The 18728-nt window shown below is 34.1% G+C and overlaps 1 protein-coding gene across 3 annotated transcripts in view; it reads right to left on the reverse strand.

Annotated features, from left to right (window-relative positions):
* FBXO8 (F-box protein 8) overlaps positions 1-18728 on the reverse strand; it is a 49329-nt gene that overhangs the window by 23606 nt on the left and 6995 nt on the right. Inside the window, exons 2-4 of one of the 3 annotated variants that reach the window (XM_063638442.1) lie at positions 3708-3889; positions 3553-3584; positions 482-608 (exon numbers count right to left, since the gene is read on the reverse strand). In XM_063638442.1, the coding sequence (XP_063494512.1) occupies positions 482-608; positions 3553-3584; positions 3708-3881 (333 nt within the window). In that variant the 5' untranslated portion in view covers positions 3882-3889. Of the gene's footprint in view, positions 1-481; positions 609-3552; positions 3890-8867; positions 8992-18728 lie in introns of all 3 variants that reach the window. The other 2 variants (XM_055276434.2, XM_055276433.2) reach the window with 2 other exon arrangements.

Below are 18728 nucleotides of genomic sequence, written 5' to 3' on the forward strand. Positions count from 1 at the left end.
CAACATGGAATTATATTGTTAAAGGCATTATTTGAAGACGACGTTTTGATTTGTCAGGAAATAGAACAATGTCCTCAATGATTATCTTTGATAAAAGTAACATCACTACTAAGGAAAAACAATAAACAGAAAAAAACTGCTACAGATAAAATCTGATGAACACACTCTGTGTTCTTATTATCAAATTCTTGTGCTCTCTACTTATAATGTATTAATACTGTAATCAGGTCAGTAGAGGACTGAATATATATCATGGATGCTGCTACATAAAGTGAGCAGGTAGAAAGGTTAGAACATGACATGGTAAGGCGAAGAAAAATGACTATGTCACATAGCAATAGTTTAAAATATTGGTTTTCTCAGTGATTAAAAAAGTATGTTCAATGGCTTTTTATTTTCCCTGCTAGTTTATGATATTGGAAAGCTGCAGCAAGATACTAATAAAGGTCACTGGATACAAATATTCAAGTTCTTCACTAACCTCATCTGGGTTGGCATTAAAGGTGAGGCTGCCTTCATCCAGCTGCATATATAATTTTCTAAAAGAAAATCCTAAAGGTGGGTTCTTATTGTATATGGAACAGTGACCCCAAGTGGATTTGCACAACCTGTAAAATCAGAGAAAATGAGACAAGAAAACATTACTACATTTAATTTCCTAAGTTAAATATGCATATACATGAAAAAATAGTAACATGAAATGATATGATTGAATTTTATAGTTCTAAAGTTTAAAATTTTTAAGTTTGTACTTGTTTACTATTTGTTTACTAGAGTATGACAGATGCTTTAAATTTAGCAATTTTGACAGCATCTAATAAATGTGAGTTACAAAGATTAATAATATTCATGAGTACTATCTGAAGTTAAACATAAACTATTCATAATAATAGTAATAACAGCTAACACTTACTGAGTACTTACTAGATGTCAGACCCTATTTTAAGTATTTTAATTGGATTAGCTTGCCTAATCTTCACAACAATCCTATGACATTGGTGATACAGATAAGAAACACAGAGACAAAACAGTTGCCCAAGATCATACGGCTAATATGTATAGATGCAGGATTTCAACCCAGTGAGTAATCCACAGCTTGCAATTATTAACCAAGAATCTAAATAGAGTTTATTAACTAACCTAGTGCTCTATTGTGAAATAAAACTAAATGGAAGGAAAATAATGCTGGGCAGGGAAACAACTTTTGTTTTTAAAATAATACACGTTACAACAGACAAATTAAATATAGAAATCGTTTGTAATGCCACGACTAGAATACATTCATCAAGCTGTGATGTTAAACACAGCTGTTTTTAAGATACTGCTTCAAAAACACTGGTTCTTTACTATCAGAGCGATACATGATTGTTTAGAAATTCTATAAAACCTAAAATACTAACAGTTCATATCTCAAAACACACTGCAGATTGGGATAGTTTCTAACTCTTCACAGAGGCAATAGCTACTGGCTATTTGAAAGTTAACGTTTTATCTTATTATAATGCCTGGAAATTCTGGATATCTACCAAAAAGCCTTAAATATAAATGCATTATTCTAGAGACACAGAGAATACTGAAATTATATTCTGATACTATTGTAATGAGTCTTTGTCTCAAAATTATCTGATTTGTTGTGTATTCAAAAACGCCTGCTACTTGTTGAGACAAATGAAACTGTTTACTTTCTTATATTCATTATTAATTTCTGCCTCAGATTTCCTCCTTTTAATAAACACACAAAGTGCAAGGCTACAAGAAAAAGTTACTGTCTGAGCATATAACATCAAAAATTGTGAGGACAAGGGGGTAAAATATCTAATTTAACATGAGACTATCCTCTTAGTAGTTGATTTATACTGCTGTATTATTTTTACCCACCAAATGAAATCACTGACTCAAAACTGTAAGTATAAACAATTGTTTAGAATATTATCAAGATTTTTTCAGTCTTATTAATCCAGTCCCAATAAAACTCAAAACTAGAGTTTTATTACTAAGCTTTGTGAAAACCAGAGAACTTCCCAACATCAATGAGTATTCAATACATTCAAAGTTGAAATTAAAACTAAGCCAGCCTTTAATTTCAAATAGAAGCAATTTATTATTAAGGAAAAAATCCAAGTGTTATAAAAACAGGCATAATTATGGCAAACATTTCTTTCACAAATGAAAAATTCAGATTTAAACCCCAAATGAAGAATACATTCTGGATGACTTCAGGTAAGACTAGAAATCAAACTTTTTAAAAAAGTTCAAATAAATAAACAAATTAAGTTAGTAAGGAATACTAGTATGTAGAAAAGAGATTATAAAGAATGAGCCAGTTTAAAAGTACTTTCATTTCCTCTTCTATTCACATGATTAAAAAATTAATAACTTATTTATTTTAAAGACTCCTCATTAATAGAATTTCCTCTCACATAGTACTTTCACTATGTCAAACAAATGAATAAAAGAATAACAAGATATGATATTGATGATTTCTATCTATTTAGAGGTTGAGAAATGACCTATATAACTTGTACTATAACTGTGTGACATCAGAAAGCCTAACTTAAGAATGTCATAACTGAAAATATATTTTGACTAAAGTTTATAATTTATTAAGTCTCTCAATTAGATTTCTAGTTTGAAATTATATGAAGTCTGAAAAAGATGTTTGTTTCTAGTTATATTCTATATTTTTATAAAGACCTACTTCAAGATAATAAGACAAACTCTGGTAAAGGATGCTGAAAGGTCTGAGATCCAATGATTCCATGTTTGGTAATATTTTTAGGCCAAAAAATCATGTACCTATACTTTTTGTCAAAGTATATGATGCTATTTAAGGAGTAACTTAGGTTCAATAAAACAGATTCTATTCCAGCAAATGTTCTTAGATTTGTGGTTTTAATTCAAACTAGTACAATGTGGAAATTTATATAATCTACTTTAAGTTCAGCAAGTAAATAAAAACAACTGTTTGTCCCCTTGCTTTCTAATATTTGCCTACTTCATTGAAATGCTGGTTAGGAAAAAAAAGTAGATAAAATTTTCACCAGTTAAATTTTATTCTAACAAGCACCTTTGAAGAAATATGGAATTGAGTAAAAATGTAAGGCTCTATATGAAGAAAATTAAAAACAGTAACATTTGAGGACTATTCATTGATTTTTGAAGTCTGCCTATTCTTCAGATGGGATACCTATGGGAAGCACAAACTACACAGCATGTGAACACTCCAACTTTTAAATTAGAAATTCTCACTCCACAACTTTACAGTACATTTAGAATAAAGTGAGAGTTTCTGATTTATAATCAACTGACAGAGCCTGATTGGTAACCTCTCTTCTAACTGTAAAGTTATTCTATTTTCTATTGTCCTCCTTTTCACAAGATCAAATTTGACTGTGACGCTAACTGTATATTTTTCCAGGTTTTAATAAAGAGTATCTCAAAGTATAAGCCCAAGTTTAAAGAAAATATTTTGTAATATACATTATAAAAAGAACATTTAAGCATGATTATGTTTAGAGATACCTGAATTCAACATTGGTGGGTTTAACTTACCCTTGCCAGAGAAGTTCATCATTCGCAAGGTCCTGCCAAACACATGAAGCCAAGCAAAGGTCAGTTGCATTCAGGTAGGACAAGATGGTAAAGCTTAGCTCAGGAGGCAACATTTCCAAATTAATGAATCCTTCCTGTTCTTTTGATTTCCTTGCCTTCAAAAGATGATATATGTCAATGCCTCCTTGGACTTGTTTACGATGACTGGTGTTAGAAATGTTGCTCGCAGCCATTCTCCTGCTCTGCTCTCTGGTGAGGTAGCCTTGCTCACTGTAGCCTTCTTGTTGTAGCTGCTGGTTTCTGACCACTCTCCACAACCCTTGACCCATCTGCAAGCCTGGGAAAAAGCCAGAATGTAATAAGGGTGACATTTAAAAAGTAACCCATTTTTTCTCAGTGGTATAACAAATCTGACATGAAGCATTCATTTATCAGAATTAAAACTTCTCATTAAAACCTACTAAAACCAGAAGTATATTACTAAGAATAGCCGGAATATTATAAGTGCAAATTTTGATAGACAAAGTTTCAGAATTACTTGGTTCGATCATCACCTTTATTCCAGTTTGCTAACTACTTTTAAAGTCCATAGGTGACATAATCATTTTTCACGTGGCAAGATTTAAAAGTTACTGATGTCCTTAATACTCTTACAAATTATAATTATGTGGACTTATGGGCCAGTATTAAATACAGCTCTGATCAGAGCACAGACTTTAGTTAAAAGGCCTCCAGACCCTGCTTTTTATCACAGTTGAGTCTAAGCTAAGCTAGCTCCTTTTAACCAAACTCCCAGATGCGTAACAGCTGGGAAACAGGCTTTTAGTTTAATTCTTGCCAGTCTACACTTACATTGTAGACTGTAATAAAATGTAACATAGGCCCTGAAGTCTAATTCAGAAACCTTATAAATTAGACACCTAGAACTCCATGATAAATAGCTCAGTAACACTCGACTATTTAGTTTTGTTGTTGCCTTAAATTAAAAATTGTAATTTAGACAAATTTTCTAATTCTTCTCCACAAATCCCTATGGATTCTTCAGAAGTACCTGGGAAAAGACACCAGAAGAAGGTGTGCTCTAGTCTCCCCACTACCATCTGACCTCCCACCAGAGCATTCTACGTTTGTCTGTCACATATATTGACTTCCTCATGTACAAATGTATTAGAAAATTCCTAGATCTAGGTTTGGCATTGCCTTTAAATAGCTTTTCTGGAGCAAATAAAGTCATTCAGAACAACTAAATCAGAGTTCTTAATGAATACAAATAATTACTTTCATGATCTCTTTTTCAAACAAAATACTTTTATCAACTCGACTACTAATACCTGTGTGTTTCAAAACCTTGGAAAAAATACTGACTTTCCCATAAAATCATTAAAATAGTCAAATAATTTTTATAGCATGACCTGAACTTAAAATATAATGTTGCTTTAATTAACTGTTTACAATAAGTACTAACAAAAACAAAAGCAAAAACCCCAAAAGACAAAAAACAAACCAACAACAGTGACTAGATATCTTTTAATTAGAAATAATTCGAAAATTGAGTGGACCTTCAAAGAATGTCAAAGATTGTTGTTAATTAAAACAGAAAAAATAGTGGGGAGACTACAGCACGCCTTCTTCTGGTGTCTTTTCCCAGGTACTTCTGAAGAATCCATAGGAATTTTATTTTAGTATTTAAAAAGGTATGATCCACGCATTTATTTACTAAACCATTGGCTATTGTTTGGGTAATGGCCACTAAATTCAGTCATTTGTTGATTAAAACAGAAAAAATAGTCCAGGATAATTTTTAACTCTTCCCCCACCTTATATTGTACTGCTTGGAATCCCAGCAGCTTAAGCTATAAAGGTATGGTGGGGAGGTACAAAGAGAAGAAACATATTAATAATTTTAAAATGTAGGCATATTTGTTTTTGAAAAGAAGGCACAAAAGATAACCCTTCTCTCCCTACTACACACAACATCATGGCATTTTTTCCTAAATCAGTGGTTGAGCTATACAAATAAAATTCTTTAAAAAATACAGAATATCAGGAAAATAAAAAGACAACCCACAGACCAGGAGAAAATCTTTGCAAAACACATATATGATAAAAAGACTGTGCATCCAAAATATGTGAACTCTTAAACCTCAGCAATGAGAAAATAATCCACTTTAAAAAATGAGCAAAAGATCTGAATAGACACCTCACCAAAGAAAATATACAAATGGCAAATAAGCACATGAAAAGATGCTCAACATCATATGTCGTGAGGGAACTGAAAATAACATAACTATGAGATACTACTACACACCCATTAAAAGAGCATATCCAAAACAGTGACAATACCAAATGCTGGCAAGGATGGAGGAATGCAAAATGATACAACCACTTTGGAAGACAGGTAGTTTCTTTAAAAATTAAACATACTTTGTATGATTCAGCATTAGCTGAATCATTTACCTAAATAAAAGCTTTTTATTTAAGTATTTACCTAATTAAAAGCTTATGTCCACACAAAAACCTACACGTGAATGTTTAAAGCAGTTTTGGTAATTAATTTTCAAATCCTGTAAGCAACTATGATGTACTTCATTATGTGAATGTATAAATAAGCTGTGGTACAGTATATCTATACAATGGAAAATTATTTAGCACTAAAAAGAAATGAGCTATCAAGCAATGAAAAGACATGGAGGAACCTTAAATGCCTATTATTAATGTTAAGTAAAAGAAGCAAATCTAAAAAAGTTCTTTACTGTATGATTCTAATTATAAGACATTCTGGAAAAGGCAAAACTATGGAGACAGTAGAAATGATTAATGTACAAAAATAGAGAATGTCAACAAAAAATTATAAATACAAGTTTTATATTTGTTTAATGTTTAAATGTACCATGTCACATTACAACATTAAGTACAATTTAATTTTGACACAAACTGAACATTTTAAGTCTACTAATCATAAAGAAAAGTATTTTATTTTCACCATTGTTATTCCTCTATTTAACTTAGCAAGAAAATATCTAGAAATCACATTAATTGCTGAGCTCACCTAGCAGAGCTGTTATTTTAAATAATTAAATTTATTCTTCTCTTTTGTTTTTGTACCAGTAAAAGTAAATTATCAAACGTGGTAACTGCAGTATCTGAAGTCTCAATATTTAAAACATTTATTAACAATTCTAGTCTATTTTCCTACAGAATCTTTCTAGTGGCATATGGTTAAGCAGCTGTTGCTACTCTTAGGCCTGTTGCTAGGGAACAAAGAATCAGGGTGATTTCCCCAGGCTCTGGACTTTAATGGGGATCGCTTAAATTGAACACACTGGATAATATGATTCAGAAAGCGTCCGGCAGGTAGAAAGAGGTAAAGCCAGCAGCTGGTTCTTTAAAAAAAATAATAATAATAATGGGGAAGTTGGAGGGTTGAGGCTCATGTATACATAGTTCAGACAAAAAAAACTGCAAGATTATACCCTATTTTCTGTATTCCTACTGCTAAACAATACTGAAAATTGTCCCCTTGGGACTTTCGTTTCCCTTTAAAGCAGTTTTTGATCCTGGGTAAAAACACAGTAATGATAAAGCCCTCTGAGAAAGAATAACATCGTGAGTTTAGCATTTGGAGAAAGAAAACGGAGTCTATAGCGTTCTGCCCCCATTCCCTATCTTCCTTAGCATAATAGGGATGTGAAACACGGATGTAACTGTCAGAAAAGCTTTAAAACTCTCAAAATGACATGACATCCATTGTATAAGTTGTAAAGCAAGTCATGGAGGGAGTATAGTGGTATGGGTTTTGAAGTCAGACAGACCTGGGTTTAAATCCTGACTTTTTTAGTTATTACTTACAGGACCCTGGGAAAGTTACTTGACTACTCTGAGCTTTAGTTTCTTCATGTACAATGCAAAAAATAATGATAAAAATATCTATAGCTCAAAAAGCTATTGTGTTAAATAAGATAACGTACATAAAGTTAATTTCATGGCTAACAGTTAACTAACAGTCAATATGTTAGATATTACTTTGACAAGCATATTTTTATCAAGTGAAAATAAGTAATTTCATAAAGCTTATTTAATGATACTTCAACTGTTCTGATGTCCTGCCTATTGAATAAGCTTATTCATTCATGTTGCTACTTGTACAGCTTTGTAGGGCCTCTACACACAATTCACCTCCTTTAGTTATTTCATATTTTGACCATGTTTTTATGTTTTTTCTTCTTGTAAATGTAGTTCTTTTATGTCAATGACCCAGCAACAACAACAAAAAACTCTAGAAAACAAAAAAGGCTGTGTTGTCTTTCACAGAAAATTTTAAAACTCAGCATGCCTGAGGATGGTGCCAATAGCAGTGTCATGAAATAGGTCTTTTTGTTATGGTTAATAATCTGTCAAGATGTGGCTAGGTATGGTGACTCATGTCTGTAATCCCAGCACTTTTTTTTTTTTTTATTTTGTATTTTTTTATTTTTATTTTTTTTTATTATACTTTAGGGTTTTAGGGTACATGTGCACAATGTGCAGGTTTGTTACATATGTATCCATGTGCCATGTTGATTTCCTGCACCCATTAACTCGTCATTTAGCATTAGGTGTATCTCCTAATGCTGTCCCTCCCCCCTCCCCCCACCCCACAACAGTCCCCGGAGTGTGATGTTCCCCTTCCTGTGTCCATGAGTTCTCATTGTTCAATTCCCACCTATGAGTGAGAACATGCGGTGTTTGGTTTTTTGTCCTTGCGATAGTTTACTGAGAATGATGTTTTCCAGTTTCATCCATGTCCCTACAAAGGACACGAACTCATCATTTTTTATGGCTGCATAGTATTCCATGGTGTATATGTGCCACATTTTCTTAATCCAGTCTATCGTTGTTGGACATTTGGGTTGGTTCCAACTCTTTGCTATTGTGAATAGTGCCGCAATAAACATACGTGTGCATGTGTCTTTATAGCAGCATGATTTATAGTCCTTTGGGTATATACCCAGTAATGGGATGGCTGGGTCAAATGGTATTTCTAGTTCGAGATCCCTGAGGAATCGCCACACTGACTTCCACAATGGTTGAACTAGTTTACAGTCCCACCAACAGTGTAAAAGTGTTCCTATTTCTCCACATCCTCTCCAGCACCTGTTGTTTCCAGATTTTTTAATGATGGCCATTCTAACTGGTGTGAGATGGTAATCCCAGCACTTTTTGAGAAGCTGAGGCAGGAGGACTGCTTGAGACCAAGAGTTCAAGACCAGACTGGGCAACATAGACCCCGTTCCTACAAAATACAAAAAAAGTTAGCTAGATGAGATGGTGCATACCTGTAGTCCTATCCACTCAGGAGTCTGAGGCAGGACGATCACTTGAGCTCAGGAGTTTGAGGTTATAGTGAGCTATGATCACACCACTGCACTCCAGCCTGAGTGACAGAGTGAGACCTTGCCTCTAAAAAAAATTAAAATTAAAAGTTAAAAGAAAATAAACTGTCAACACTAGCTCTAAAAGAGATGTAGAATATGATGCAGTTTCATGCTGGGTTCTTCCATGATTTCAAACTCTTGAAAATAGTGTTTAGACTGAACCAAGTAAAACTTAATTTCAAAGTATAAAGTTTTCAGATTTGTCTTAAAAGTTTTAATAATATCTTGGTATAAAGATTTTAAAACTGAAACATAATATTATAAAAGATATATTACTGTCCTGTCACTTGTAGCAATTGTTAGGTAAAATAAAACTCAGCTGCAATGTGGAATCACTGAATATGCAAAAAGTTTCAAATTGAAAAAAAATTCAACACAAAAGAAGTTTTTGTATTTGAAATCACTAGTTTTGGTGTAAATATGGATTTTGTGATGAAACTACAGCTTTATTTGTTCACTCAAAATAGGTGGAGAAAATATTTATTTCTTTGAAAAAATATTTACTCTTCTAAGAGCATAATTATTCTATGTTAGTCTATCTCATATAGAAATAAAAGAAATACGGTTGCTTCTTGTTATTCATGGCAATTATGTTCTTTAAAGTTTCTGCAAACACTGAATTAGCAATACTGAACCATTGTTCCTAGGCAATTACAGGGTTAGGTTACTGTAAGCCTCTATTCACAATATTTTCATTAACTGATCAATACATAACCTTATTTTATGTGTGTTTCTGCTGAAAGACATTTAATATATATTGCTAATTCATTAACTGTGAACTCATGGCCAAGAGCACTATAACTCAGGCTTGAATGAGGCTTATCTAACATGTATTTTCTCCATGAGGCACAACACAGGAAAACTAGACAACACTTCTGCACTAGGTTTGGGGGCCTTTTTTTTTTTTTTTTTTTAGATGGAGTCTCGCTGTGTCACCCAAGCTGGATTGCAGTGGCGCGATCTCGGCTCACTGCAAGCTCCGCCTCCCAGTTTCCCGCCATTCTCCTGCCTCAGCCTCCCGAGTAGCTGGGACTACAGGCGCCCGCTACCACACCCGGCTAATTTTTTGTATTTTTAGTAGAGACGGGGTTTCACCGTGTTAGCCAGGATGGTCTCCATCTCCTGACCTCGTGATCCACCCGCCTCAGCCTCCCAAAGTGCTGGGATTACAGGCGTGAGCCACCGCGCCCGGCCGGGGGCCGTTTTAAACACTAAAATCACCAAGAAAAAGCATGTGGGAGATGTGGCATTAAACAAGCCACAAAAAGGACACTTGTTTATAATGGCAGCTAAGATAAGAAGGCAGAGCCCTGCCTTCAACTTCAGCTGCGAATGTGCCCCTTGAACAACACATTTTTTTCAGCTCTTGTGCATGTTTGCTAAAGGCGGCAGAAGCACCAGGCGTACTCCTTTAGGAGATACAAATAAATGTTAGTGAGTAGGTAAATTCACAAATACAAAATTATAAATAATGAAGATCAACTTTAATTAATACAATTCAAGGTGTCCCATGCTTTTTCTTCCAAATTTGAATTTATTTTGTTCAAAGCTTCTTTATCATGTTGAGAATCTATAGAATTCTTTCTAAGGAGCTTCAAAATGAAACCAAACATATTTTTTCTTGGTCTACAAACACAGAAACATAACTTCATTATTTATTATCTGACAGAAGTAAACAAAAATTTCATAATTACTTAGGTCACAGAGAGAAATTATGCTACAAAAAAATTCTCCATAAGATTTCAAAGTTGAAACTCTTCCTTTCCAAGGAAACAAAAACAAAAAAAAAAATGGGGGAAAAAACCCCAAAGCAATCACAACTGTACATTTTCTCCTTATTTTTCAGAATGGTAATAAAATGCGGCCATGAGTGGTGGCTCATGCCTGTAATCTCAGCACTTTGGGAGGCCGAGGCGGGCAGATCACTTGAGGTCACTTCCAGACTGGCCTGTCCAACATGGCAAACCTCGTCTCCACTAAAAATACACAAATTAGCCTGGCATTGTGGTGCATGCGCGTAATCCCAACTACTGGGAAGGCTGAGGCAGGAGAATCACCTGAACCCGGGAGGCAGAGGTTGCAGTGAGCCGAGAATGTCCCACTCCAGCCTGGGCAACAGAGTGAGACTCTTGTCTCAAAAAAAAAAAAAAAAAAAAAAAAAAAAGAATGGTGATAAAATGAATACTTACAACTGAAGATTTAGATACTATTTAGTAAACTTAAATTGATAATTTCCAGAGAATGATTAGCACAAAATAAAATAAATCAGAACTCCTTTATAAACTGGATGAAGCATCAAATGAAGCAACAGCCAAATAGGCAAACGAATATGATCCCAGAATTTCTACTCCCTGAAATTATGCAAATATGACTATCAATTAATTATAACCATTTTAATACAGCAGTCAACTAATGCTCTTTGTGTCTCAGAGCTATTATATACTGTTTTGGTTTAAGGATAAAATATTCATGTTCAATTCTGTACTGCCTGCAAACACACTCAGGGAGCATGGTGGTAAACAGGAAACTTAGAAGCCTGACACGAATGGCTACTGAATGGCTACTGAATGTGGACTGGCAACCAAACTGTGCGATCTTGAACACTCAGTGGTATTGTGTATAAACATGTCACATTAGCCGAGACAGAGCTTTTATTAAATTAATCTCATGTATAAGAATTTCATATTTTGGTTTATTATCATAGCTTACATTTCAAGCTTAACTTTCTGTTCCTAAAGTAACATGATTTTAGGAAGAGTCCAGCATTATTAAAAAATAATGCCTTTGTATTTATCTAGAAGACTGCATAAAGTTTCCTACTTAGCTAAAGGTCCTTTTATAGAGCAAACAGCCACTATCACCTCTATATGATCTGTTGTCCTCCCACCTGATAACATTTCAGTAAAGTTATATCTAGGATTACTAAACATATATGGTGTTTTTCTTTCTACAAAAGCTCTTTTGCTATTACATAGCTTAAATTTAACATGCTAAACTTCAAGATCATTTTTATTCATGCTCATGTCTTAGGAATAGTTTTTTTTTTGTTTTTTTTTTTTTTTTTGAGATTTAGTCTCGTCTTGTTCCCTAGCTGGAGTGCATCGGCGCGATCTCAGCTCACTGCAACCTCACTCCACCTCCCAGCTTCAAGCGATTCTCCTGTCTCAGCCTCCCAAGTAGCTGGGATTACAGGCACCTGCCACCACACCCAGCTAATTTTTGTATTTTTAGTAGAGACGGAGTTTCACCATGTTGGCCAGGATGGTCTACAAACTCCTGACCTCAGGTGATCCGCCCTCCTCGGCCTCCCAGGAATAGGTTTTAAACTAATATTGGGATAAGTATAAATGGCAAGGTATCATCTCATGATCATGATTTGCAATTTGTAAGATATCAATTGGACAGGAAACAGAAGAAACAATTTTTGGACTCACTTTTGAAACCATCTTTTAAGGAATTTTTTCGGAAAAAACCTCAACCTTGGCTGTATTCTTGTAAGATGGAACACATATATTTATCACCTCTCTCTCCCATAAAATGACAGAGAAAAAAAAAAGGTAGAAACTACAACTAAAAGAAAATGAAAACAGGACATTCATGAACATGAGATTTCAACATATTTCTGCAACATGAAAAGTAGAAGGAGGAGTGGCTACTAATGAAGCCATGTAGGGAAAGACAGAGGATAGTCTGCAATTGCATGGAGAGGGAAGAAGCTTATGTACCTTGCAGAAACCTCAAGAGGCTTGGGAGTCCAAAACAGGATAAGGAAGAGAGAAATTCACAGTCAAATGAGCAAAAGAATCAGGATATTAACATCTCTGGGTCACTGTTTCCCTCCCTACACAATAATAATAAAAATATCCCCCTTGTATGATTTTTATGAGAATTAAATGAAATAATGTGCATATGTATATGTAACAATGGACCACAACCTCTCCCCTCAACACACATACATCACATATCTAGAATGCTTAGGTATGTACCCCAACCCCTTTCCCTCACTCAGGCAAAATGAAGAAGCGTTTTTGCTAAAGAAATTGAATGACACTAGAGAAAAACTCCCTGCCACCACCCTCCTTATATTTACAATTGGCCCAGCATAATGGCTGTCAAACCAATCACCTCAACGGAAGGAATATGGTGCACAAATCTATAAGTCACTTCTTATTGCCTCAAAGATCCAATGTTCAAAGATTAAAATGTGGCTGAAACACTTGCATAGCAATTACTTGATTTATTTTTCCTGATTTCATCTGGTAACTGGTCAATAAAAGTTAATTTTAATCTTAATTCAAATAGGTATAATTATAAAATCTTATATATATTACATATTTGAGGGATTTACCTATAGGAGGTACTCATCAAAGTTCTGCTATACACGAATATGGTGAAAAGGTGCATCTCCTTCTCAACTTGTATCTTTCCAGTTTACTTGGGACCCCCTTAGGGGCTACCAAGAAACTCCTAAGGCAGTGTTTCTTAAACTTGGATTATGAGTGTTCAGTAAACTAATAGCAAATCAAAACAAAACAAAAGCAATGGGATAATGTCAAAAGGACATTAGGAGCTAATTTGAAGGAGGCTCCTATTGGCCAAACCTGGAACATCAAAATAAAAATGACAGTAATGAATTAATTGTTCCTTAGTATTTGCAGTAGACTGGTTCCAGGATCACTCCCTCATGTCACCTCCCCCAGATACCAAAATCCATGAATGCTCAAGTCCCTTGTATAAAATGGCATAGTATACAACCTCCTGTTTACTTTAAATCATCTCTAGATTACTTATAACGTCCAATAAGATGTAAATGCTATGTAAATAGTTGTTATACTGTATTCTAAAATTTGTATTATTATTTATTGTTGTATTGTTACTTTCTATTTTTTTCCAAATAGTTTCAATTGTGGTTGGATGACACTGGATGCAGATCCACAAATACTGAGGACCAACTGTATAATCCATTACATAAAAAAAGAATCTGTGAGTCTACACTGACGATGATCAATAAAAACACGAAGGAGAAGGAAAGCTCTTTTTTAGAGTAGAATTCTAATTAAAGAAGATAGAATAATGTAGTCAGAAAAATTCATTTTACCATCAGAGAAAAAAATAATTTAGGCAAGAATTATCAATGGACGTTGCTGAATCTGGAGTTTGACAAAGAATGGAATACTTACAGAATCCCAAAGTATCTTCCCACATATCAGTCATTAATTACAAGAAAAAATTAAGAAATAAGACAAAACCTTAACCAAATGATGAAAATTAACATTTATAAATAAGAGGCAAATGCACATCATGTGCCTCTAGATGTGATGCCCTGAGGACACAACATCATTATATAGTATTCCAGCCAAAAATCCATAATCTGAATTTAATAGGGAATATCAGAGAAACTGAAAAGGCAGCCTGTAAAATAACGGAATATTTTCCTTCAAAAACACCAATGCAGGGCTGGGAATGGTGGCTCATGCCTCTAATCTCAGTGCTTTGAGAGAGCAAGGCCGAGAGGATTGCTTGAGGACAGCCCGGGCAACATAGTCAGACCCTGTCTCTACAAAAATTTAAAAATTAGATGAGTGTGGTGGCACGTGCCTGTAGTCCTAGCTAGTTAGGCAGCTAAGGCAGGAGGATCACTTGAAGCCAGGAATTGGAGGTTCCAGTGAACTAAGATTACACTACTGAACTCCAACCTGAGTGACGAAGCAAAACTCTGTTCCTAAAAAATAAATCAACAATGCCAATGTCATAAAAGTAAAAAAAAAAAAAAAAAGAAAAGAAAAGAAAAAAGGTGGAAGAATAGTTTTGGATTAAAGGAGGCTAAAAACAATACCACCGAAATGCAGTATGTCAACAGGATTGGAAAAAAATTGCTATGTCGCACATTATTGAGATAAATAAGAAACTAGATATATGGGCTGAAGATTGGATAAAAATATGGTATCACAGTATCAATGTTAAATTTCCTAAACTTGATAACTGTGAAATGGCTATACAGAAGTATATTCTCGTTCTTAGGGAACACACACTGAAGTGTGATGGTGTGATGCATGCAACCTACTCCAAAATGGTTGAGCAAAACAGTAACTTCTATGTCTATACAGACGCAACAATAAGGTGATGTGGCAAAATATTAAAAATTTGTAAACCTGGCTAAAAAGTATTCAAGGGTTATTTTTATTCCTCTAACAACCTTTTTTGTAACTACAAATCTCCTAGTTGTGGAATCCAGGCATGTAAATTTGAAAAAGATTTGTGTTTGAGTTTATGTACTCAGTTTAAGATTACCTTAGGGCTCAGTGTAATACAGACTGAAGACCATTACTAAAGAGATAAATACTCAGCATCATAGTATAAGAGTAGCAGGAAACCTACTATCAAAGAAAACATCAAAATATTTAATAGGAATTATTTTTGCAATTTTTGATAAGAATTTCCTATTTTAAAGGGCAGAGACATTCTTTTTTTATTCTAACAAAGTAGAATAAAAAAATCCCTTTAATTATTCCTTGTGTGTGGAGCTTTAAGCCTTAGAATGAATTCTTGGCTCTGTCCCCTCCTTTTGTACATAATAGTATGCATATACATTTATTTATATAATGTTTAATAATATGAATATTAAATAATATTATTTTGTGCTATAATCCATTAATATGTACTCTGTGCCAAGCACTCTGTTAAGTCTGTTATATATTATCTCATTTTAGTCCTCACAACAACCAATAGGTAGGTGTTATTATCCTAATTTTACAGCTAAGGAAATAGTGGTCCAGAGAGATTATGCAAATTTGCCTGAGAAGTCAAAGCTGGAAAAATGGAAAATTTAGGATTCAAACTCAGGTCTATCTAAGTCCAAAGCTTTTATTCTTAACCCACAAACCATATTCCCAGAACTGCTGGAGCCCATGGATGACAAAGGCAATTTACCATCTGTTTCTTCATCACCGGTTCTCATCTCTTTTTAACCCGTCACTGTTTATTACCTCCATCGTTGCTCCCAGCTGCAGCTGCTCTTTCAGGCTACGGCTGTTCTTGTGGGAAGCACACAGGCTTTGATGTGAAAAAAGAGCAGGATCAAACCCCAACACTGAATCTGATTAGCCTGTGATCTCTGATCCTCATTTTTCTCGTTAGTAAAATAATGGATAATAATTCTTATTCCATGGGACTTAGTGGGGATAAATTTACGGAACTTAACCCATAGTAGGTAGTTTACAATAAAAGGTAGTTTTGTACTCATCCCTCTCACCCTCTTTAAATGATAACTATCATTTTGGTTCCTTCAGTTCAAATACACCTGATAATTGTGGATTAATTACCTGAGTAGTCATGATCCTGGTCCTGAATTTCATTAATTTGGGATCTGTGAAATTTAGAGAGATGCCATTTACACAGCAAGGCCACAGTTCCAACACGCACTAGTTTCAGTTAACATGGTAAAATGCAAAATGATGACTGTAAGTCCTAAAATAAGGAACTGACTCCACACAATAGGTTACATGAATAAACCCAGTATCAGACACAGTGCCTTGGCATATAAGGTGCTCAGAAAATATTTGTTGACTGAATAAACGATTGGTAAACACTGATTTAAAAAACAGTGAATTAGATGAACCTTGACCTAAACCTTACACCTTTTACAAAAGTTAACTCAAAATGGACCATAGACTTAAACGTAAAACATAAAACTATAAACATTTTAGAAAAATACATAGAAGGAAATCTTTGGGGTCTAAGGCTAGGCAAAGAATTCCCAGACTTATATCAAAAGGATGATCATGAAAGTAAAAATTGATCAAATTCATCAAAATAAAAAATTTTTGCTCTTTGAAAGTCTGTATTTGGAAGATGAAAGGAAAGCCTACAGATTGAGAGAAAATATTTGTAAACCACATATCTGACAGACGAGTATTTAGAATATATAAACAACGCTCAAAACAATAGTAAACAAAAACCAAACAATCCAATATAAAAATGGGCAAAAGATATGAACACACATTTCACGAAAGAGGATATACAAATGGCAAATAAGCACATGGTAAGATGGTCAACATCATTAGCCAGGAGAGAGGTGGGTACGGTTATAAAAGCGCAGTGTGAGAGATCCCTGTGGTGTTACAACTATTTACTATCTTGACTATGGTGCTGGATATGTGAACTTGCTCAGAACTTCAGACACGCACATACGTACACTGAATAAAAATAAAACTAGGGGAATATGAATCAGAGGGATTGTATCAATGTCAAAATCCTGGTTTTGATAGTATATTATAGTTACAAAACTATTACCAATCAGAGAAACTAGGTAAAGTGTACAAGGGATCACTCTATATTTCATGAGACTGCATGTACACCTACAATTATCTTAAAAAAATCATAGAAGGATGAAAAAAACAAAAAAAGTTTAAAAAAGGATAGGCAACTGCACATTTAAAATGAATGAATTTTATGGTATGTAAATAATACCTTAATAAAGATTTTTTATAAAAAGGAATTAGAAACACTAATGAATGCTTTAAAGAGGGTGAGCAAGGACATGGGAAGTCTAGCATCATTTCACAAATAGTAACTATTTTAGATTTTAGGAATCCAACTAATTGTGAAAAATCTACAGCCTATGAATCATCTCTCACTTCAGGTAAATTCGAATACATATAGATCAAAAGAAGATGGAATTAAGGAATACAAATCCTTATAGACACAAATCCTAAATGATGTTATGACCACTTACATAGGATATATAAACAAGAGAGTAAGGTACAAATGCAAAAAGGATCGATATTTGAGTAACTCTTAGTCTAATAAAAAAGACAACGTAAATACAAAATACATTAATTAGAAAATTAGTATAATTACTTATTTAAAAACAAAGTAATAAGCTATATGAATTAATTTGGATTGCTACAAATATTATATTTCTAATATCTGTAGAAAAATGTTTCTACTTATTAAAATACATTAAAATCGGTAAATTTTATTTAGAATCTCCTAAATTCTTATATGCCCTTGTTTCCATTAAAATAACAACAGCAATATTAACATTAATACTTTTATTACATATTGACCAAATATTTATTTGATAGCGCCAACTTTTTTTTTTTTGAGTTGGAGTCTTACTCTGTTGCCCAGGCTGGAGTGCAGTGGCACAATCTCGGCTCACTGCAACCTCCACCTCCTGGGTTCAAGCGATTCTCCTGCCTCAGTCTCCCGAGTAGCTGGGACTACAGGTGCGCATCACCATGCCTGGCTAATTTTTGTATTTTTAGTAGAGATGGAGTTTCACTATATTGGCCAGGCTAGTCTTGAACTCCTGACTATGTGATTCGCCCGCCTTGGCCTCCCAGAGTGCTGGGATTACAGGTATGAGCCACTGTGCCTGGCTGACAGAGCCAATTTTTTTAAAAAATTTAAATGTATTTAGATCTTTTGTGTTTTTTGTTTGTTTGTTTGTTTGTTTTTTTGAGACAGAGTCTTGCTTTGTCAACAGACTGGAGTGCAGTGGCATGTAGATCTTTTGGTTTTTAAAAATTAATTTGTCTACTTTCAGTTTTATTATGCTAATTTCAGCATAAATAAATAAAACTGAAATCTCTAAAGTGGGCTATATACTATAATCTCTGCTTTACAATAATGTAGAAGTTTTTTGACACTACTACTGTGGAGGATGAATTTAAAGATGGAGCTCCAATTACACTGTAACTTGCTGTGTGACCTTAGGTATTTCAAACAAGGTTCTGATCTTTTGTTTCCTATAAAATG

The sequence above is a fragment of the Symphalangus syndactylus genome, chromosome 4 (assembly GCF_028878055.3).
Source record: "Symphalangus syndactylus isolate Jambi chromosome 4, NHGRI_mSymSyn1-v2.1_pri, whole genome shotgun sequence".
Lineage (NCBI taxonomy): Eukaryota > Metazoa > Chordata > Mammalia > Primates > Hylobatidae > Symphalangus > Symphalangus syndactylus.